At 36.0% G+C, this 24940-nt stretch overlaps 1 protein-coding gene across 5 annotated transcripts in view; it reads left to right on the forward strand.

Moving 5' to 3' along the window:
* Window positions 1–24940, forward strand: part of LOC138327622 (CAP-Gly domain-containing linker protein 1-like) — a 119014-nt gene that overhangs the window by 29282 nt on the left and 64792 nt on the right. For 4 of the 5 annotated variants that reach the window (XM_069273878.1, XM_069273876.1, XM_069273880.1 and 1 more), the window contains exons 2-6: window positions 7558–9436; window positions 10914–11054; window positions 16217–16337; window positions 18705–18816; window positions 21485–22604. In XM_069273878.1, coding sequence (XP_069129979.1) covers window positions 7558–9436; window positions 10914–11054; window positions 16217–16337; window positions 18705–18816; window positions 21485–22604 — 3373 coding nt within the window. Of the gene's footprint in view, window positions 1–1324; window positions 1795–7557; window positions 9437–10913; window positions 11055–16216; window positions 16338–18704; window positions 18817–21484; window positions 22605–24940 lie in introns of those variants that run through there. The other variant, XM_069273879.1, reaches the window with a different exon arrangement.

Here is a 24940-nt window from a genome sequence, read left to right on the forward strand (position 1 = left end):
TTAAAAGTGCAGGTTATATACCAGTACACTGAATTCAATTTCAGTTATTGTTTCAACAGAAAACAAAACAGAACAAAGTCTTAGATCTTGCATTCTTTCATTGAGGGAGGAAAGGGAAATAACCCCAGTAAATAGCTCTACATAAAATCATAAATTACCAATTAGTATGATATTTATGTCAAAATTCAATCAATACAATGATACGCCTTTGCTGTAGACTTCAATGCTATGTTGACTCCAAGCTTATTACAGAATTAAAGTGCATACTATATATACTCTGTATACCTTGCGAATAGTCCATATAAAAGCCCCTTGAGCATTTTCCATCTTTTCAGATATTTTGAATTCTATATTATATAATCTTTGATTTCCTCGCATGTTTTGTACGCAGTCATCTTTTTATGCATTGTCACTTGTTATGAATTTGGAGAGTGTGTATGAGGGTGTTGGAGGGAAAGGGGGGGACTGAATGTTGAAGGGGGCATACCAAGCGCGTATAAGGGTTGGAAGGTGGGGGAGGGACTAAGTGGTTATGGAAGGGGGGGTGACGAGGGGCTTAGGGGCCATACCGGGTATGTCCTTTTGGTCCTTCCCTTCCTGTCCTGTGTTTTCAGTGTTGATATTCATGTCTTTAAGATATTTCCAGTCTTATACCTGCAATGCATGGGCTCTTATTTGGTCTAATAAGGTACATCTTTTAAAGAGATTAAAGATGAGAAAAAAAGAAACCCTATGACATGCCTGAAGGCATGAGTCTGCTACATGTTAAATTTATTTTTTATAAAACAGACCTACTATTTTATTTGTAAGATGTACTTTCATTAAGGTCAAAATAACATGAAGATTGTTCAACCCTATATGCTTAACACTTGTTAACTGCCCCAAAGGCAGTTGTCAAGCCCACGCCTACAAGCATGTCAAATGCTCCCCGACTTGTGAGTCATTTAGCCAACTGTGGCTTCATGTTTACTTTATAAATTAAAAATACATAAATTTAATATCTGAGATTTAAAAAAAACTTTTTGCGTCACAAGTGCTTTAAAAATCTTGTCATGATAATTGTACAGCTACGATTTCCAGGCTTTAGGTATTATAGCTCAAGATAAAGTCCCAAATTTCCCATTCACATCCCGCAGTACAACGGTAAGCAGCAAGAGTTAATGAGATGTGGATCAATTGACAGCGCGCGCAGCCGTTGTATGCCGTGCGAGATGCTGTTTCCAATAACTGCTTCTTTGGCCCGTGATTGGTGATCGGCCACTGGTAACCGTGGCAGTGCTGGATCGCCCAGTATTGTACAGGCTCCTCCATATTTTATTCGTATTGATTTGAAGCCTTTCAATCAATATTCTGGAGTGTCTGTGTGTATTCGTCTCATCCATAACAGCGAGTCAACAAGAGGTTTGCAACAGCATGATGTCATTCGGGGACATAGGTGATCACTTCATGCCTAGGTACATGGAGTTAAAACTGTACAAACGATGAAAATACAGAGATAACATTGAAAAAAACACACAAACTCAACAACAGATTCAGCCCATCAGCCTACGGGCAGGAAAGATGATATGATTGTGTGTGAAAACATGGATAGAAATCTATACCAATGGATGTCAATGGTTCTCCTTCCCTGTTCCGATGTTGCTTGTAATTTTATGGAATTCCAGAGAAATAAGGAATGGTTTTGATTATCCAATACAAATAACAGGTTGTGTCAGAAGTCTGTGTGTGTGACAGTAATCGTGTTTACTCTCGGTTGATAAGGGGATTTTTGAGACACCTTGAAATACTATCATGGTAAGTAACTCTAGGTTTTAGTGCGGAAATCAGGACTAGTGTGATACAGTTACATAACCTACCTGTCATTAGCATGACACACCTATAATTAAGGTACATTTGTTAGGATATAAATCGAGGTAATTGACGTTCTGACAATTGGGATATCTGATTACTTATTAGTGTTTATTGTACGTATATTGGAAACCTATACCTGTCATTTAAGGGATAAACAAACATGACATTGTTTCCCTTACCTGTACAGGTGGGTATAAAACCAATCTATTGACACTAGATAGGGTCAATAAAGTCTACCGTTGCTTTTCTCACAAGTGTTTTTTCGTCATATGACCCTAGCCGTTGCGGGGATGTTTGACCCCTAAAAACAAAAACATTACACAAGTCTTTATATGACGCTGGTTATTGGTTATTGCTAGGATTTTTACCTCTTATAACAAAATGCTAGTCATATGGCCTAACAATGTGTACTCAAATCACTACGGATAATATTGATAATAAATGATAATAAAAAAAGTATAATATATGATTATTATGAGAATATTTATGAAGACTGTAGAATCTCAAGTTAGGAAGCTTAGCTTATATGTCATTCAAATCTTTCATTTTTAACAAAGTGGATTTTTTTTTACAGATTGTGATAATTCAATTTTTTTTTCATGAAGATCTGTTGATCCTTGAATGTACGTGTTAAAGAATGTGTATTAATGTCAGTGGTTGACACTTGTGTCCTATTAGAGTGGTAAATAAATTAGGTGTGCTGTCTGATGAAGTGGTCATATATGTCATTGTTAATTTGACAAATATAGAATAAGTTACTTCATACATTTGTGGACAGTGGAATGTCTAGTGATGTAGAAAAACTGGGACTCTTTCTGTACACTAGGATAGTCAAGTGGTTGTTCAGAGATAAATTGTAGGATGCATCACTAGATAGGGAGTAAAAAAGTTCACTATGCTGTAGATACAGTCCAACCTATCTATAAAGACCGTCCAATAATAACTGCAAAATGGACTTTATATACAGGTTCAATTGTGTTCATATTGGTCATTTAAGACCCTAGAAAAGTGGTCTTATTAAGCAGGTGGTCTTTTATACAGAGTTGGTCACTAAGACAGGTTTTACTGTATATCTGTATTCTCATAAAAATCTATAAAGAAACATAGAAGTATGGTCAATTATATCATTGACGCTGTATTGACCATGGATTGCTCTCTGAATTCTACTTTTTTGTTGAATATGTAATAAAATTGCTTCAGTTAATACTGCACAGGGAGTCAGTTTGACTTTCAGTTGACTTGTCAGCCAGTATCTTGAATTAACATATGCTTCCTCTGCAATACCAATATGAACTAGAATTCGGTTGTGCGACAGCTATTATAATAAAACAGATTTTGACATAAATAATAATGTTCAAACTGTCTGGCATCATTTCTTATTATCATTACAATAGATAAATTTAGAATGAAAATTCAGAAATCAGATGAAGTCATCAGTATACCAGACCCGAAGTCGGACGTGACTTTAGCCTCCAGGCTCACAGAAATTGTCTGTTTGTTCGCCCATTGATTGCTGACGGAATCAGTAATTAGTCTGTGTACATATCGAGTCAGTACCGTTAACTGTAATCCCTTCACTACCATCCAATATATTGGCTTTAGATTTTCAGCTTGATGGCTACACAGTTTCTGTGTTCCTGCCAATACACCGTTTTACTGGAACAAACAAATGCTCCATCAATAGTATGAACAGATTTATTATATATTGTCAATCAGTCTGCAGCTAACATTTCATTTGGAATTTTTTTTATTAGAGCAAATGCTATTCATGATCAGTAGAATTTCAATTTTGAAAGAAGCATTACTATCAAGAAATGCTATTGTTTGTGAAATGTAATTGTCCATATGCAATTACACGTGTATCATGGTTTGATGAATGTGAAAAATTAAGCCTTCTGTGACATCGGCAGTAAATGAATGGCTGTGTATTGCTAAATGATCTATTTACTCCCTCCAGGTAAACATATTCATAATGCCATAATTAGTGTTTATTCAGATATAAATATAAAAAAATCAATAAGTGCTAGCTATATTGTATCTAGTAGCTATGACTGGTTTTGCAGTTTATTCAGTAACACAGATGTTCCCTGAAGGTCTGACACACTCAGTTATAAGTGAGAATCTGACAAATATTACTTTGCATGGAGATACATTTTATCGATCAATTTCTTGTTATGTTGCTTAGATTGTGATATTGAAATGCAGATAAAAATTATATTGATTGGCATGGAATGAGTAATGCAACATAAATGCGTAAACAGAGGTCATCCATTTGTTAGGCTTAATATTGCATTATGAATTTCTTTTTTAACAACAACTTGTTGAATTGGAATAATGTTGTATATGAGTGTACCTTCCTTTCACGTGCTTTGGTTACTATTCCAAGAGAGAAAGTTGTTAAGATTGAAACTTCATTTACAAACAATTTTTCCCCAAAACATAATGATAACAACTTTTCCAATGAAAATAGTCTTTGAAGCATGCCTTTGTGGACAACTTTCTCAAAGAAGCAGTCCTTAATCAAAGTGGACAACCTTCCCATTGAAGTAGCTCTTTGTGGACAACCTTTTCATAGAAGGTGGACAACTTTTCTAAGGAAGCAGCAGTCCTTGAACAAACTTTCCATAAAAGCTGTCCTTTGTCAACCTTTCCATAAAAGCTGTCCTTTGTCAACCTTTCCATAAAAGTCCTGTCCTTTGTCAACCTTTCCATGAAAGCTGTCCTTTGTAAACCTTTCAATGAAAGCTGTCCTTTGTCAACCTTTCAGTGAAAGTTGTCCTTTGTCAACCTTTCCATGAAAGCTGTCCTTTGTCAACCTTTCAATGAAATCTATCTTTTGCCAAAAAGCTCTCTGTGGAAGCAGTACATTGCTGACAACCTTCCTAGGCAATAAGCAGTCGCTTCCCATGGATGAAACTTTTGAGTTTGATATGTTCCTGATGCCTTTTGAGAGACAGTCTTTCTTTTAAATTTCATTCTTTCCTCAAGAAGTAGCTTTAATGTTGTTTCCATGTGACCGATATCCTTTGTTGCCTAGAATGATAAAAAATTTAGAATTTTTTCTGGAAAAGCATATATGGTAGCTATTGCCAAGAATATCATGTTCAGTAAAGGTTTGTAGCGTTTCCTATACCAATTTATCTAAACCGTTTTTGTCATGCCTTGTCCAGACTTTGGATATGTGATGTTTTTGATGTAGGATGGAACTTTTATTTTTTTGTGGTGATTGCTTTGAGCTACACAATAAATGGTGGGCTATTACTAGTATAGGAGCTTAATCCCTGAGGAACATCAGACAGTATAGGAGTCTGATAGTTAATGGACATCCATAGTATACATCCATGAATATTTAATGGTAACACTTAACCATGTGACGTAGATTCACAGTACGCCAGTTCGTAGTTCAAAGTCCTTATAAACAGTTTCAGGCATTTTACAATTGAGTTACTGTGGTTTGTTCATCAATTTAGAACTTTGAACTTTGTATGTAGTTTTCTTATAACAAAAGTAATGATGGTGGTATATATTTACAAAAATTAACAGTACCACAATAAAAATAAAAAATAAAAATAAAAATAAAAAAAAACATTATATGTGAAATATTGATTAGTTTTTAGTTTCCTGAAAAGTAAATAGAGAATATACAAGACCAGATGTTTCAGAAGCATAAATGTCAGAAATATGTTTTGAGTGACCTGGCTTACTTTTCTGGTCTTATTCACTCAGGGAAATGATAATTTCTTTTCTCAATATGTGATCATTTACTTACGTTTTATATAGATATGTACCCGGGTAACCGAGAGGGACAAACAAATATCAAAGAGAACAATTTTGATTTCTTTGGCAAAAAGCTACATAGCTTGAAATTACTGATGAAATGTTAAGCAATTACAAACTTAAAGCTTATATTTTTCTTCCTTAAACAACTTCTTTGTTGTATTAAAAAGTGCTTAGTATTTTTTTTCTTTCTACTATGGGTTACCTTCATTTACCACTGAGTAAAAAGTTTTTATGCTCATTGATTTGTTAATTTGGATTTGTTTTGATGTAGTTTCTGTAAATTTCATCTGCTCTTATTTATCATAGAAAACATTCGAGAGAAAATCAATACCTTTCAGTAGAAATTCCTTAACTTTAGACATTTTGACAAATTATCCATATCTAATGTTATGCATCTAACATATAAAGAATATTATATCACAGAATTTGTCATAAAGGCCATCCACATCGTCAGAAATACATGTTTACAGAGAAATCCTCCAGAACTACATCAATGATTGTATTTTAAGGTATGATTCCCCTGACACCTTATCTTCTATAGGAAATCATTAAAGTCTCTCTTGTCTATCTAACTATACAAACCGATATGCCTTTGTGTATTTAGTTTAAAGTGGTCTAGCAATGCAGTATGTATGCACTGAATGTTATATTTCATGTTTCTCTGTGGGATTCATCTGTAGTGTACAGAGACAGAAATCAAACAAATTGTAAAAAACGGCCATGTAATATGATGACTAAGGTGGTATTTCAGCAGTTTAATTGTTTATAAGGGTCTAGGCAATTATATCTTATCATGATCGTGAGTCACAGAAGTAAAAATGTTTGAAATAAATAAAATCATCATCTGCTTGGCAGTGTATACATACATGCATGTTATAGTAATTTTCAGCCTCCATCTTTTTGAGTTGTCTCCATATGGGATAAGAACGACTAAAGTTCACTTCATGAGGAGGCCGTCAGATCTTGTTATGCAGTTGAATTATGCTCAAGAACCTCTCTACTGAGAATGATACAAACCAACCAATCTATATGATTACTGTACCCTAATACAGATAAACTCTCATACAGTCACAGAAAGTGAGAAACAGTCCTTATATATAATTGATACTACTCGCCCAATTTCTCGAAGTAACAAATGGATTTAAATCAAAATTTTTATACCCCCAGCAACAAAGTAAAGGGGGTGGGTATACTAGCTGGAATCATGTTGTCTGTCTGTCTGTCCGTTTGTCTGTCGGTAGAAACAACTTTGTCCGACGAACTCTCATAAACTACTAGGTAATTTGGTACACAGAACCCAGACATAAAGGGGAGTTGAGTAAACTATGTATGTATAAGGTTCTTCAATGTCCACTATTAATGGACATATTACTAAATTTCTGCAGCGGGGTGTATAAGTCATCCACTCTGGCAACAGTTCTAGATATAGTTTACATAAGGAGATAATAATACATGACATTGACTATAATATATAGTGCAAATAGTATAGAACCAGGTGTTTTTTAGAATAGCAAGCATTCTCTGCTTCAACATCTGCCACAGAAATCCAGGTTAACACTGGGTAGTCACAATTTCAAGTAAAAACAGGATGCCAACAGTAGAATCAGGGAGCACATTATAGAAAAGTCATGAACTAATGTCTGGCTTTGTGTCAAGCAAAGGGAGCATCAAGCAAACAAAACAGTGTTTGTTTGCTTTTAAATTATTTACATTTATCAAAAAGCAGTTTGACAATTACAGAAACAAGGAAATAATTTGAATTAATCATCATCTGTTGCATAACCTAAATTAGTGCATTGATTGCATGTCACATGTGGGACATTTTACATTGATTACAGTCATACAAATCATGCTATGATTTTCTGACCTTATTTTTCAGGCTGTCTTTTCTTGCAAGGATTGTGACATTGTACCTTGTTTTTACAGGCCTACCAGTCTGGATTGGAAGGCAGCCCTAGGAGGAAGAAGTCCTTCCTACCAGGTCCAAAGACTTTCGGGAGTGTTCCAGCAGCCTCGACCAAGGTGGCGGGGCCGCCAGACCACCAAGGAGGTATTACACACTACCAGTCAGTGGAGTCCCATCAGGAGCTGTATGTGGGCCAGCGGGTGTACATCGGAGGTATCAAACAGGGCACTGTCCTCTACTACGGCCGAACGCACCTGGCTGACGGCATCTTCTGCGGGGTAGAATTAGATGATCCGGATGGTAAACATGATGGACAGGTGCAGGGTGTGAGGTACTTTCGGTGTCGTCCTGGGCACGGTATATTTGCACCTGTTGAAAAGGTCACCAAGGTAGAAGATCGTCGTGCTGAGGAGTTGTTTGAGAGTCAGTACCAACAGGCCTTGGCTAGCCAGCAGCGTCTTTCTCGCAGACTTCTCCCCCAGCCAAAGACATACACTCGCACTGGATCAAGGGAGAGAATTGCGATCCCCTCGAGCATTGAGGAGCAGAATGAGGACATCACTGATACTGTAGATGAGACAGAGCTACGTTACCTAGAGGAACAGCTTCGGGCTAGAAATTCACCTAAATTTGATGGTGGTGATGCCCGAAAATGTCTCAGTGACACCTACACCAAGGAGGATTTCACCAATGTGAAGTCTTCACCCAAAAGATCCCGTCTGCCTGCTAAGGTTTCCCACGTGGAGGGGTATAAGTACACTGATGTGTCAGCAGATATAGAGTTAATACGTAAAGAGGACAGATCGTCCCCAAGGAGACTAGATATTAAGGATTTCAGTAAGACCTACACCCTAAGTGACAACCTTCCTGATGTTGTAGAGCATCACCGACCGCTAGCAGAGAGTTCTTCTGGTACAGATGAGTCACTTAGTACTGATGCCAAGGAGTGTCTCTGTAGTGATCGAAGGCAATACTTCAATTTGACCTTTGACACTGGAAGTAATAATAGCTCCCCACAACACCTTGTGAAGAGCTCTGGAGGATCAGAGGCAGGTTTGACTGAGGATGTGACACAGGGCGTGAAAAGTTTGGATACCAGTAATTCTAGTCTTGGTCTAATTGATATTAACAAATCCGAGTTTGATCTGTTGAAAAATTCTGGAATAGATGGAAATTTAACTGACAGTGAAAAACTCAAGCATACCTTCTCTGTAACAAAGAGAACAGATAGAGTTGCTTCTCTTAGTGATACATTTTCTCTTGATCATGCTGTGACCTCAACTCCAGAAAAGAAATCTCTATCTAGGAGGAGCTTGGCTTCAACATTTGATCTGGAACATGAGGTTCTCCCATCGGTAAACACAGCTGACACGCTTGACTGGCGACAGGAGGCATCTGATGGTGAAAACGATGAAAGGGGATCAAACTGCAGTGAAATCCAAGAAGAACTTCATGAAAATGCTAGACAAGTCAACATTGAAATTCAAAATGTGAAAAATTCAACATATTCCAAAGACAAGGACGGGAAAGAAGTTTTAATTGAAAGCATCACTGGTCAAGAGTTGATTAAAAGTAGCGGGCCAGTAGAAGCCGAACAGTTACTTTTTCATAAACCAAAACGGCCAATGACAGACTCAGGAATCGGATTGACAGATTCCTGTGAAATGAGAAGGTCTCAAAATATGGCTGAATCAAATGAATTCCGTCGATCTCAGAATTTAGAGAGTGTGCTGGAAGATGCTGACAGTAACATATCTGGCCTTATAAGTGCTAGTGGACACGATTTGCCTGATGGACAGACTCCTCACAATGATTCTCTACTCAGGGCCGATCTTGAGGCTGGCCATCTCAAACAAGGGAGACCACTCTCTCTGATCTCTACAACCAGTGCTGACACAGGTAAGATGATCATAACTTAGTAACGTACCAGGTTTCTATTTGAATTTTTTTTTATAAATATATGAACCCAGAACTTAAAAGAGAATAATTGTTGTTAATAAAATCAAATTGCAATATAAAGTGCAATGGCCAGTTTAAAAACCTGTGTCTTTAAAATGTCAAAACAGTCGTTATCATGATTATTTCCACTTTAACAGCATCTGATTTTATGGCAGTACACGTAAAAGCACTTACCATACATAAATTAATTTTAATATCTAGGTTAAATTCATGCATGTGTTTCTCTGTTATACATCTTATTGATTTATACTCTTGTGGATTGTTGCTTTAATTTTTAAAGATAGTGTTGAAAAAAGAGTAGGTGTCTAAATTCCCAGTATTACATGTTTGTAATCACTGACAGGTGGCTCCCTCACCTGGCCAACTTACCTGAAGCCAAGGTACATCTGAAATTAATGCAAAATGCTTCTGCACTCTTTCAAATCCCGCCAAGCATGAAATTTGACATTAATGGATAAAAAACAAATTTCATCTGATATGCTTGCAGACATTTGAAAATTGTATACAAAATCTGTATTTGACATGATTCGGTTGACTTTTGTGAGATATACAATTTTTCGTCACTTCACGGTTGTAATAAGATAACGCTCAGGTAACAATATCACTGGTAGATAAATTTGTGTCAGGTCACTGCTCATCAGTCCAGTTAGTTGGAGGACAGGTGAGGAGTTATATATAGCGTCTCGTAAAATTCCGATAGTAACTGTTGTGTATTGTGATGTAATTTAAGTGAATACTTGCACCTGTTTATTCATTCATAAGGCAGACATGGATAATGTGTAATATAAATGTATACAACGGATTCATTTGTATCTTCTATATGAAGTATAACTAAGTGGCCATAAGTCAGGTGAAACAGATCGGGCTTTGTACAGGTAAGGCGAAATCTTTAAATGTGATGTTGTGGTATCAAGCAATACCTAAGCTTAGTCAAGGATGAGGTAATTTGGCCGAGGGGTAGTGGAATACTGATGGGTAGTGTTACCAATTGTTGTCAGTGTTTGTTGTGGGTTTAGCACATTACACCTGTCTGCGTACCTGTACTAACGAGATTTACCATCTGACCACCCTGCTGGGAGGAGAACTTAGCTGACTGTAATATCATCCTTTGGATATGTTGAAAATGGAACAACTTCCCAGGGATCCTTGATTGAAATACAACTGATGGTGAAAAGGATACCACAAACTATACTTTATTTCTGCTTTTGAATTTTCAAAAATTACAAGCAGGACTAGCAGGCATACTAAATTGTACCAGAAAGTATTTTGATTATTTTTATAAGTTTGAATTAGGATTTCTATAATTTTGAAGTGTGGTGACAATAGTTGCATTTTACAGGTTATGTCCATGTGTAAAAATCAATTGTAAATGAGAGATTTTGTAATTCTAATGTTTGACTATGGTTGAATTTGACAGGTTATGTCCCCGACACTGACACCGACATAGAGTTGGAGGTAGGAGTGACGGGGTCCCCTGTACATTGGGAGGAACAACAACAAACAAGTACATCCCAACTGGACAAGGCTTACATCAACACCTTCAAACAGTACCAAGCAGGTAGGTCCATAGGGGCAGGAATGTCCATAAAGTCCATAGATTATCTTTAGTGGCAGGTAGGTTCATAGATTACCTCTTCCAGCAGGTAGGTCCATAGATTATCTGTAAGGGCAGGAAAGTACAGGTCCATCAATTATCTGTACCAGCAGGTAGGCCTCAGTTAGGGGAGGTAAAAGGTCTATAGATTATCTTTTGAGGAGGAAGTAGGCCCATAGATTATCTCGAAAGAAAGTCTACCAACAGATTCATGAAGTATGCATGTGTATTTATAGATTGCTCTGCCTTTAACCCCATCCCCAAGCTCATCCAAACATTTATAGATGTAAGCTGATGGATTAGCTATATTAAGACAATACTCCATGGATTTGATTGGATTATCCCCAATACTTTTCAACAGATAGACATTCATATGCTGTGTCAGACCATTTAGGATCAATGAGACAGGATAATAAGAATGTATTACCATTTTGGACTCGATAAGCGCCACCATTCCTATAACAGAAACGCCCCGCCAATTTCTAGGCCTCAGTTTCACTTACCTTGATTGGAATGCAGACTTGAAAAATTAATTAATTAAAGCTGTTTAGTCCTAATTTGGTTCTTATTAAAGTACCCCTTACTTTTCTCCAATTTTTTAAAGTGTCATTGGTGCTTGTTGGGCCAGATACAGTTATAGCTTTAATTTTTATCACTAATTTCTATGGCCAAAGTCTCGACTCAAAATTTTACAAAAAATAGGAAATAAACAACTAATATTGAGGTAAAATTCACTTTGTCATTTTAAGTGAGTTTGAGCTGAGCCTTTAGTTCTCAACAATTTTACTGCAGAAATAAAAACAATAATCTAATCATGTCCCTGCTAAGGCATTTGGCCCCAGATCATCCCATGTGTGGTGGGAAAACATCTGTCATCTTGGTAAAAAGCAAGAGACCCAATCAAATAATTCAGTCCAAAAATTACATACACGAATAACTTGATTGACTGTCTATGCTGGCCTTGTACAGTACAAACATTTACTGTGGTGACCAAGTGGTTAAGATGTCTTGACATATTAATCACAAGCCCTCCACAACTCGGGAGTGAGTTCAAATCACATATGATACTGTTGCTAGGTACTGACCATTGGTTGGTGGTTTTATATCTGGATGCTCTGGCTTTCCTTCACCATCCAAACCTGGGATGTTCTTAAAATGACCCTGGCTGTTGATAGGACGATAAACTGATTAAATCAAACTAACCATTTGCTATCATACAGTGAACACATCAATACTGGTTGCCAAACGTTAAGATGATGTAATATACCTTATTGTAAACGAATGACACGCAGGTTTATATTTACAGAATGCACCTTTATCTGGGGCGTTCAATGTGTTCTTTTAACTTTTTGTATTCACACTGTCTTCATGAAGGTCATAAAATAATCTTTGAAGGTCAAAGTTAGAAGAGATCATGTTAAGCTCTCGGTATGTCTTCTTTAGTTGTATAGCTATTGTCTGTTTCTTGGCTTGTATGCATGTATTGTATATCTCCTTCTGGCAAACTGGGCTAAGTCTTATTTATAGTTCATTCTTCAAGTATGACTATAGTCAGTTGGTGGTAAATATCTTTTTGTGAGATTTGAAGTGTCAAATTGAGAGTTTAAGAAACATCTGAAATGATGTTTATTAATGATCATCTAAAAATAATGTGTCTGATTAGTAGCTTTCATTCTGACAATAGACCCGCCACCTACCTTCAGGGGCCATTACTTGGGCCGCTGTGGCCAAATGGTTAAGACATCTGACATATTACAAACCCTCCACCTCTGGGTCGCGACTTTGAATCCCTTGTGGAGCAGTTGTTAAGTACTGACTGTAGGTCAATGGTTTTTCTTTGGGTACTCAGACTTTCTTCCACCCCCTAAATCTGGCATGTAGTTTAATGACCCTGGCTGTTATTAGGAGGTTTAACCAATCAATCAATGGACAGTTGTTACTGATGAATAATACTTCACCATGCAATACCATTAATTATAATTTCTTCACCATCAAAGATAATTCTATTCTATTCAAAAGCAGATTATATGGGGGGAAAAATGTGTGATTGTGTGATTACGCTTTGGATATTTTTCTTCAATCCACAATGCATCATTGTCTTTAATTGTCTTCATTTGATTCCTAGCTTTTTTGTTACCTTTAATTGACCTTTGTAATAAAGGCCATCATTTTATGTCCTCACGATGTTGCTATGATGGTATAACAATCATACAAATGTCGCTGATCATTGTGTGTTTATTGTGACATTTTGCTTGTCTGTCTGATGTCCCATGGGATAGGTCTGCAGCAAAGCTATATGACTCACAATAAGCTCTCTATTGATTGGTACAAAGGCTGACACCGAGCATCCTCAAAGATGTGAATGTCACAGCTTCCATACTGGACAAGTCTCCACAGGTTAACACATATACAGGATAAAAACCAAGGTACATACTGGTGCTGTGTGATAGGGTTCAAGGAGTACAGAGAAAAGTAGCTGCTCTTTAAAAATAAAATATTGATTGGACTGAGTCACAGAGAAGATGGACTCCACCAATAGGATTCAAGCTTGTCTGTGAATCGGAATGGCAGAAACCCGCAGTGCTGCTTCCAAACCTGTCCCTTGGTGTTTATTATGTTAGCGAACCTGCCTAGAACTCAAGTTTAATTGTTCAGTATTGGAGTCTGTAAATGAAATGTTCTTTTTCAAGTATTGTTGCAATATCCTTGTGGAAAAAATCAATAGTATTTTTGCTTCATTTTGATACAGTAAAAACAGATTGTTTCTGCATTTATAATGGAAAATACTCATTAGAGGAATCCAGCAACACCCCTTTAGAAAAAACAGAGCTTTAATATATTGACTATAAATACTGGATCAAGGGCACTACACTCTTACTTGTGATGAGACCTTAGAGATGAGATATTACACACTGTAGGTTGTGAAACTCTTTGTCAAGTCTTCATTTCTGGGGATACATGTCTCCAAATTAAGCATATATTAAGCCTAGTGACCTAGTATTTGATTTTATTGTCCTTATTGGAGTCCATTATGACTCTACAATATCAAATAAAAATACAATATCAAACATTCTGAATAGTATATGATATTTTCCACAATAAATTTTTCATTAGTTCTGCTGGCTCACACAAACAACTGTTGATATGGTAATATGTGTTATCGCCCTTCAGCAAAACAAACTCACTCTATAACAGTATGATATGTTTAGTTCTCGGAGGGGAGAATATCAGTACTTTGATTTATAATTAGGTCCTGAATGTAAATGTATAGTGATGAGATAGTAGCTGAGATAGACTGACGATAAGTAAATATAATGATAACTCTGTAGGGTAGGACTGATGGCTTTTGATGTTCTATCCTGCAGACTCCAGCAATCTGGGTGATATTAACATTATCATGGGTAATTTCTGATGCTTCAGATCCTCTGTAAATTAATCAGCGTCTTTAGTTATCATGTACATTTCCACGGTAACACATGGATAATTTTATCAAGGCCAGAGTAATTTGAAGTTATTACAAAATTTAAGTCTGCTCTGGATCTGATAAGCTTTAATCAGGTATTCCAAATGTATATCTTTGTGTAATTTTATTCAAATTACCAAGTTGTTTTTGTGGTGGGAGTAATAGTGTATACCTGCAGTATCGTGCTGGGATTCACATTAAGATTCTATCTTTTGTTTGGCTCAGCATTTAATTTATATCACATGTTCATTAAATACTGGTAGGGTAAACATTCCATCTGCATGTAGCAACAAGTGAGCTTAGGCACGAGAGATCTCAGGGGAGATAACTTCATATATAATTACTAAAGAATTCCTGATATCTCTGTAATCTGTATGAAAAACAAGTGCTGTAAAAGATTGAATCGACTAAATAAATGTCTTCACCTACAAAAATCATTTATTTTGATGATTTTAACAAATGTTGAGTGAGTAGTTTCTGTAAAATTGCAAAAGTATCGTTTTCATTATGTACTTTGTGACTGGTGGAAAAGCTCTTTGTATGTCTAGGGCGCATGTTACCTTTAGAAAAGTAGAAATATAAAATAGGCAAGAATTCCACTCACACAAGGAGACACTATATACTACAGCCTCCCAAAACACACTCTTGACCACACACAACACTTTGTATACAGCTGTATAGAGGAGCCTATATGACCTTAGACATTGACTTAGGTTACATTTAGAAAACTTATTCTAAATGAAGATCCAGTTCCAAACGTCTGGTTTACATGATAAAGTAAACTTCTTTGATATTGTAGTGTCTAGTCCTATGAGAGGATGTGCCTGAAATATCTTGTCCTTGGAACAACATCATATTTGTCTCTTGGGTGTTGTAGTAAATGGACAATACACACAATCTAGACAATCAGACACAAATAATGTTGTCCCGAATGTTTTTATCACTGTAATCTTTGGCACAGATTATCAGTTATCAGAGTTTGGAATCTTGGGTCATCAATTCACATTATACTCCAAACACTAGTTATTTCCTTTAAAATTGATTACAAGGTGTGACTCAGACCCTTTTAAAAACATTAAACTGTTGATTTGTGGAGTTGTTGTCAAACAACGCTTGACGTCTGCCAGATTTGTTTTAGCCCCACCATAAAAAATATGGCCTCCGATCAAGTGTGAAAGGACCTCAAAATCCCACCAATTAGAATTGTCACTTTGAAAGGTAGAGGGTTGCCCTATCCTATTTTTCATTCTGTCATTAAAAGGTTACTTTCCCCCTATTTAACATCCTAATGTAACTGTTATTTCCTGCACTGTTCCCATCTGTTAGGATTCTTGTTAGTGTCAGGCTTGTCGTCCTGTAAGGGATATAAAGTTGTCCGTCACCATTCAGGACAAACCTGTGATTGCAGCTATCGCATATGGGATAAAGCAATGATGGAAGTTCTATCTGTATGTCTTTCACTTTTTTCCCATTTTATTCAAGATTTTGTTTAGTTGTTGATTGCATCATTCAAAAATCTTTTAAAGAATGATACTCTGAAATATTGAATTATGCATTAAGTTTTCTAAAATTTCAACCTCAGATAGGATCAATTCTGAAAATTCCTTGAGATTGTTTCTCTGACAATAAGTTTTCCTGAATGTATTGATGTTTTGTTTTGTAGGGGTGACCCGGGGAACGATTCGGTCCCAGGGGATCGACAGTGACTCCGACCTGTACAGTGATACTGGGACTATTGTACCTGAAGATGATACCCTCCAGAGTAGTAACGGCATATTAGATTTGTAAGTATTGGTGGTTATTTGTCAGCAAAGGTTAAGGTTACAGAGTGTAAAGGTCGTAGATTGTAAATGGAATGGAACATTAGGACATGGTTTTAGAGTTTTAATAAAGTTGCAGTTCAGGATTAGTATTTAGAGTTCAATGGCCAATTACATCTTGAAATAAATATGAAAGTTATGGATGTAGAATGAGACAGTTATCTAAAGTTTACAATGCCCATTGCTTATAATATGCCCTGTTACAAGGGTAGTATTTCTTTTTTTGTGTCAGAGCTACAAACTTTAAAAAAAATTCAAAAGAAAACTTAAAGGGCAAATGCAAGTGTTGGATGAGTATAATTAGGTGTAAAGGATATGTATATTACAAGTGTTTAGCTGATCAAGAGTTAGGGTTAATTAAATGTGAAGGTTTAATCATGAATTAATGGCTAATAATTATCATAACATGTAGAGTTTGTGGTTATATACAACCAAACAGAAGTTGGAGGAAAGCTAGGGAATGGGTAATATTCCATCAGTCATACATGATAAAGGTTATATTGATTGGTATTGTCAACAAATCAATTCTCTGTAATTGTGTTGTGTAGAGTGCCAAGAAAAATCCTTATTTCTATTAAAAGTCCCATCAGTATAAATATTTATATGACGTGAGGAATCACGAGTAAATATTTCATGTTGGATATGGTAAAGAGATGTTAATGTGACAGCTAGCTTGATTAGAAGTGCTTAACAATGATTTGTATAACGTCAACTGTAATGACGGCATTCATTAACCTATAAATGCCACCGTTAGTAAGATCCTTCGATACTTCTCTAGTTTTTATGGTCACATTTTTCAGGTTTATGTTGTTTTTAAACACCTAAGAGTTGTTGGTAAATAATACCATGGTATTGTATATGTGTGTATTGACAGTATTCATATAGCTAAATATAACTTATGTGTATTGGAGTTTAAAATGAATTGATTTTCGTATAGTACGTTTAAATGTAATTGTAGCATGAATAAGTGTGGAAAATCGTTTGAAGTAAATTGCATTGGAAAATGAGAATAGCACTTCAGGGCTTTTATTTCTGGGTCTGAACCCACGGAGATCACTTGCTAGGAGTCTTAATTCAAAGATTCAGAGATTTTCACATAAAAATTGTCTGTAAAAATGATTTACCATCCCTAGATGTGATCGCATGTGGTAGAGAATGAGCAATGCTTTGTACATGTGTGCCCTATTACACAGGCATCATCTTCTATGCAAATTGGATTCTTTAAGTACCGACCAAGGAATTTAAGAATTGGACAATTTAAAAGTAGCTAGCGGAGATTTGAGAAGATTAAAAGTTGAGTCGTAAGTTAATGTATGGATTAGAGTAGGTCACAATGGATAAAGTGTCAAAGGGATATATCCACAGATTGGCACTGCGAATGGGTGATCACGATGCACCTTAGTGTCTATCAGTAATCAGGTGTTACTGTTGTGATTTTACCTGGGGTTTTTACCTGTGTTTTTATTGGTGATGATTGGTTGACATATCCGCGATTGACACAATCTAGAGTTACTTGACTCCGAAGAACTACAATACCATGAGGCAAAAGGAAATAAGAAAGCTGTAGTTTAAATGCTCTAGTATTTGTACACCTTTCCATTGTACCGTTACACAATGACTAAAGGTCATCGGCGATTCATGAATCAGGGTGGTTAAGGTGTTTGGAAAGTGAAAAAAAAACATTGACTGATACGATTCATTCATGGTGGACTTATAAGCCCTGTTTACTTAGTGTAGGGGTGTAAAAAGAACAGCATTACCTCGTGGTTTATTATTTCTAAACTTCGGTGTTAAATGAACACCTTCAGGACGACTCTGTTTATTATTATACAAGACAGATAATGTAAGTATTGTACTAGGATTTTCTGTACTTTACGATGATTAAGAACACTTCTGGAATAGTTTAGATTTGCCTGGCAACTGTGAATTATAGAGTAACCTATCATTTATTTACAGCCATTTTACCTGGACTCTTATGTCACCTTAATTTTCTATGTCACAGTCATGAAATGAAACGTGAAGGGGGGGGGGGGGTGGAGTATGTAGTAACCCACATGGCAGGGACATTTATGATTTATGTCTTCAAGGTAGTTTCTAATTTTTCATAACATCTTGTATTCAATAACTTTTGTTATATTCACAGTAAAGAAATAAATAACTTGATTAAGACATTTGTTAGTTTATGACACGTACCTTTCATTTATGACACTACAGATTGGAAATTTTCTTATTACCAATATTTGTACAGGCCGGATCATAGATGTTGTGCATTAGTGACAAGAGTATGAGAACAGCTTTCTCACTTAGTGTACAGTTTGACCTCTGTTGTAGGGAGAACATGAGTGGCCTACTGATGGACGTGAAAGGCATGGATGCCAAGGATGTGATACCCGTGGTCGATGGTCAAGTCACTGACCAAGTAGTGGACAAACCCAAGGAAACGGTCAGTAAGAGGCTGGTCACTCTGACAGCCAGCCCTGGCTAGTTAACATTGACAAGCGTCTTCACTATAGCCCTGTAGACTTTCTTGTCCAATAAATTTAACCAGTAATTGTTTGTGATGGAACTGTCGGACCAGGCTATATTGACCTTAATTCAGGTCAATTATTGTAGATCTTAGGTTCGTGTTCTAGGCTCTATAGACAAGATTCCAATACAAGAAAGACACAATCAATCATTCTTTGTAATGCACAGACAGAGTATAATGTTGTATTTTCTCCTTGAACAAAGTGAGGCTTTTTGTATTGCTATTTCTTGAAGCAAATTAATCTGGTATCTGTTTTAAAGACCAGGTGAAAAATCAATCATCAATATTATTACTTGCGTAGCTACAGGTAAATGTAGTATATCTGATAAGTTTAAAATTGATAACAATTCTTGTTATCTGATTTTACTTTAGCTTTATTGAATGTATATAAACAATAAACAAAAACTAAAAGTTTAAATTGGTATTAGTTCATATTATAATATAGTTTCGTTTTAACAAAGTTTATCTGTTTTAATCTCTATGGACAGATTTATAGAGCCATCCATGTAATCAACAATGTGCATATAAAATTGATAAAATTTTGATGGATAGATGATCAAAACCTTTTTAACATGACATAATTTACATGATAGCTGTACTCAGACTGTTTAATTGACTTAATAGATCTGTACATTTGTGTTATCAAACATTCCATTCAGTGTGTGTCTAGCATTTGGTGGGTTGTTTGTTGACAGTTTCCGCCTGGCGTCCCATCACGACCATTACTCTGTCAGTTTCCAGTAGGTGTGATTAATCGCTGAATTAGAGCTGAAAATGATCTAGCTGATAACACTTTCATTATAGTAATTGATATTTTTATCGGGGACATCTCGACAATAAAAAATTGCCCTAAATTTTTGATAATATGGCTGAAGCGTCACCTCTAGGACATGATCAGTCACTAACATATACAATTTTCTATATTATATGAGTCTGCATGGGTAATTCTGATAGATCTAAATGTGTCCTGGGTCTTCTTGATAACACTTAGTGACTTCTTCTTTCACAAATTTTATCAGTTTTGAGATTATCTTGGTCCAAGGAACAGTATCAGAGTAAAAAATGTACAACTTTTAGAGATAGTTTTAAGTCCAAATGGTGCCATTAGTTAATATATGTCTCACTTTCTAGATAATTTAGATCGGAACGACAGCATCCATCATGAAATATGTACCACTTTCCTAGATAATACATGAAAACAAGCAAACAGTAAATGGGATGTTGTCTGGGGCCATACCTGGGCTGTCCGACTTGTCTGACAGGGGTCCTGTCACATTGACACTCTATATCAATCTGCGTGCTGTATATATATCAATCCTAGTGCTGTATACCTGAAGGCACTAAGTGTGTAGACTCGGTCTCTATAATCCTGGTATATAGACACATTTATACAAGTCCTCCAGTAAAGAATACTGTTTCGTACAATTGTTTGTGGTGATGGAGTGGTTAGAGATACCATAGTTTTATCTAAAAGGCATAACAGGTATGGTTTTTTTTATATTTTGATAAAATCTTAAGTTTTGTATTTTCATCATACATATGTACACCAATGCATCTATTATAACATCATTAATTTTTCAAATGGAATTTACAAAAAAGTATTTACGAATCAGTTTTTGTTAACAAAAAATTAAAAAATTATTTGCTTTAATATTTTACATTATTAGAATTTCTAAATTTCAATGTTGTTTTGTCAAGCCTGTCTATAAAGACAACCAGACCAGATGGTCTTTATACACAGGTTGAATTGCATTGAAATATGTCATTTGGGACCACTAAAATGTGGTTTTGATAAGCAGGTCATTTGGGACCATATAGAAAAGAGGTCTTATTAAGCAGGAGGTCTTTATACAGAGGTGGTCGCTGAGACAGGTTTTACTGTATAATATGTTTACCTGTCTTTACCAGTTTCATTGCCCAATATAAGTTCCACATGACAGGGAGGAAGTAGTCCAATATTTGTATATGATAATAAGATTTGAAACTATTAAAGGTTATAAACTTCAGTGTTGTTTTAGATATAAATAAATATCCATTTTTACCTATTTAATGTGCCAATAAACTTAATAAGTTACACAGAACGGTGAGCAGGAAACCCAGTATTGGTATGTCTCTGGTTACATCCAATAGATGTACAAGACCGAACCAATAATATAGATGTTATAAAGGTTAACAACTTCTATAAATCCTTGCCAGGTTTTCTTACCTCTAATATCTTCCTATCTGTAGCCATTTGGCTGCTAGTGGTTGTGGTAAATGATATTACAACCGATTACCGGGTATGTAGGATCTAGTTATACAAAACTGTGCCAACTTGTGTGTAGGAATATTGGAATGCATGTGCAACTTTCTTTCATTTGGGATTTACATATACATGCTTGTTGACAGTTTGGAGACAGAAATAAAAGAGACAAAAAGTATAATTAAAAGAGATTTCAATATACACACATGCTTCCTATAAGTGAATATGAATTCAACATTTTATTTATGAATGTCTGTTATCAGTCTGTTTCAGTTATCAGAAAATTAACTCTTTGTACATGTCAGAATTAAATTTCAACCAACTATAATTTTCTGTTGACAGGTTGCTGAATGTGTGGAATCTGTCACACAAAGTTCACAAATGGAAGATGAACGAATAGAGGCCGACCAAGCTCAAGATGTCAAGGTCACCGAAGGTCAAACTGTTACTGAGGAGACAGAAATTTCGGAAAAAGATGATGCAAATGCAACATTTAAAGTTGAAGATGCAGATAAGGATGATTCAATGGTGAAAGTCACTGTGGAGGTGGTGGATGATACTAGTTCTGTTGTCATGGAAACAGAGGTCAAAGGTGATGTGACCTCACAGAGCGAAGAGAAAAATGAAGAGAATCAAAATGTGACTAAGGATAAAGGTGATTCTGGTACGGCAAAGAACAAATTTAAGTTCAAGAAAAAGAAAGAGGTGGAGAAAATAGAGTACAAAAAGCCTAATGTGAATGTGAAATCTCGTCTTGGTGATTATATAAAGGCTCCCCTCCCAGTGAAAGTTAAGGAGGAGCTAAAAGAGCCTCCAAAGGCTAAACAAAATACGGAAAGTAAGAAAAAGAATTCTAAGGAGGATACAGATAAATCTAAACAAAATGGTGTCGAGAGTGAGGAGAGGAACAGACGCAAGAAGGTGGAGAAAGAACCTCCTAAAATAATCAAACGTACGCCTCCAAAGAGTAAATGGGGCAACATAATGTCACAGATAGAGGAGGATAAGGGCAAGGTCAAGCCTAAGGCTGAGGTAAAAAGTAAACTAGAGACCTACCTCTCGTCACCTACCCCGACTCCAGTCGTTAAAAAGGAGGAGGTTGCTAAAGAACCCAAGGTTAAGATCAAATTACCAACAGTGCCTAAACCTGACTACAGCAAAGTTAAAAGTAAGCTTGGTCTGGGGGCTCCAGCTCCCGTAATTAAGCGGGACCGTTCTCCGGTGCCAGGCGGTCGAGATCAGTCCCCGCGCCCCGGCCGGACCAAGGGAGATAATAGCAGACGACCCTCCTCTGTTAGTTCTGCTGGCAGTACAGTGCCTAAACTGGATCTCAATGATTCTCTCGGCAGCAGTGTGCTCGATTCCGCACTTAGTTCAGCTCGGAGTAGCCAATCAGAGACAAGTCGGCCAGATAAAACAGATGAGGAGTCGAACACACCTCGGCCAGGAAGTAAACCAGAAAGTAAGTTTAGCACTCATTTCATAATGGTGTACGACACACATGCTAAATACATGTAGTGAGGGGAGAGAGGACAGGTGGGCAAGATCTCTTCATCAAAATTATTATGAACCTGCAGAAGGAATAGAATATAACCTGAGAAGAATTTTTTAAGATAGCTTGTTAAATGTGAAAATTGGATTGAAATAGACATCGAAATTAAGATGATAAGTGTTTTAGTTCCAAGAGTAATTGTCCTGATAGTTTAAGTTACACATAAATTTGAGAATGTAGTAGTTTTAGGTTGAAATCGAGGGGAGATAATCAGCTGACTATGATATAGACCGAGTTATCTAGGTCAGTAGTTCTATCCCAGGTATAATCATTGATTAACATTGATTAACCTACTTCAGATCCTAACCTGTCTAGTCAGGCGTTCTTATTTCTATGAACTTCTCCCCTTCCCTAGAAACAATGAACGGAGGATTAGCAGCGTTATTGACTTATTACAAAGTAAAGAAAGCTTATAGCATCTGCCAGTGTTTGTATATTATATTTGTTTTGTTGAGATGTAGGAGTTTTCGATCAATATCGTACAGGATGTACTGGCTTTCTACAAACCACAAACATAGACAGGAGTTGGCTGCCTCGGGCAGACCATTGATAAATACATTACTATAACGGTCATTTAATCTGTCCAATTCTGATGTCTACAAGATAATAAACCCATATAAACTGACCAGGGATTGAAGGCTAGAGTACTGATAGACTATATTGACCATCAATTCTGTTTAGATTTGTCTGGCTAGATGTTGAAACCAGATTATCTCCCCTTGATTTTGATACATGTTATTCAGTATATTTCATATTCTAGAGACAGGAAAGGTCAGTGTAGCTATCTAGTTCCAATCTCCAATCCCTTAAAGTCAGGTAATTCATACAATTTGTCCTACAGCGATTAGAAATATTTTAATCATCAGATTTCTCACTCATACCTTTAAATGTTAATCCTGCAGGGTCTCCTTACCTAGATATGACCTTATATGACCTTAAAATTATAAGTGTACTTACTAAAAGCTAGGTTTGGTATTATCAGACTGTTTCAGTATAAAATGTTTGTCCTGCAGGGTCCCCATACCTAGACATGACCTCACCTGACCTTATGATGATAAGTGCATTAAAGTATTTAATTTTTCATGCAGATTTTCTCATTCTCTTACTCCTTAAATGGTTGTCCTGCAGGGTCCCCATACTTATAGACACGACCTTACGTGACCTTACGATGATAAAAGTATTTCTATAATCAGACATTATCAGGAATCATGTTCCTCTAGTGTTGTATACCAGCTGTGTCAAGTTTCTAGGGTCAATAATAAAATACCACATCCTAGATTACATTATCATACGATCTACCAGATATTAGGCTTGTTGATCATTGCAATGATTTAGTAATAATATTTTCAATTCATTTTATCATTAGTCATTCATTAATTTAAATATGAAAATTGAATGAATGGATTTAAACTGATGAATATTGATCAATTTAATATATTTTACTTGTACCATGATTTTACATTATAATCAATTAAGTCTCTAGGGCAAAAATAAACCAGGATATACATCGAGACCAAAGTACATAAAAATGTTTTAACAAAAATTTTTGAAGGAAAATACTAAAGATATGAAAATTGGTTTCATGATGTTTTAGTAAAATCTGAGTTTCCCTATATCAACAAACAAAGTAAAATTTCTTCAGATCTGCTTTGAAATTACTGCGAAATGTTATATCATTATATAGTATTTCATTTGGAATAGAATTTCTTACTGAATATGCTTGGTTTTTTGATGAGGCAATTTGGATTATTGAATTTTAGTTAGAAGGACAAGTACACGTGAAAACTGACTAGTTTCAGCAATGTGATTACTACCTAGACGAGTCTGCCTATGGACGCTTGTTATAAATCTTTATTTTTTAACCTGACAACTCGTACTCTGATAAATCTTCAGTGATTAAGTACAGGTCTAAAGTCCTCACTACTAGTGTGTACTGTTCTAACACAACTTCTGTCAACCCTTGTGTATTGATTTTTACTGTTTAGCATTTCTGTGTACATTATCGATTTTGTGTGTATGTGTATTTTAGCATACGTGACGTAACCTATCCCATCTTGGGGACTACTGTCTGACGGCTGTCCATAAACCCTATTGTTTTAGAAGCCTAATATGTATCATTTATATAATATCTATCAGTTTTAGACAGTTTCTGGTGTGATATCTCATAATCTGTAGTCTGGATTAGAGTTAGAAATGAAATCAATATTTGAAATTGATTTAGTCGGATATACACACTATAATGATAG

The sequence above is a fragment of the Argopecten irradians genome, chromosome 7 (assembly GCF_041381155.1).
Source record: "Argopecten irradians isolate NY chromosome 7, Ai_NY, whole genome shotgun sequence".
Classification (NCBI taxonomy): Eukaryota; Metazoa; Mollusca; class Bivalvia; order Pectinida; family Pectinidae; genus Argopecten; species Argopecten irradians.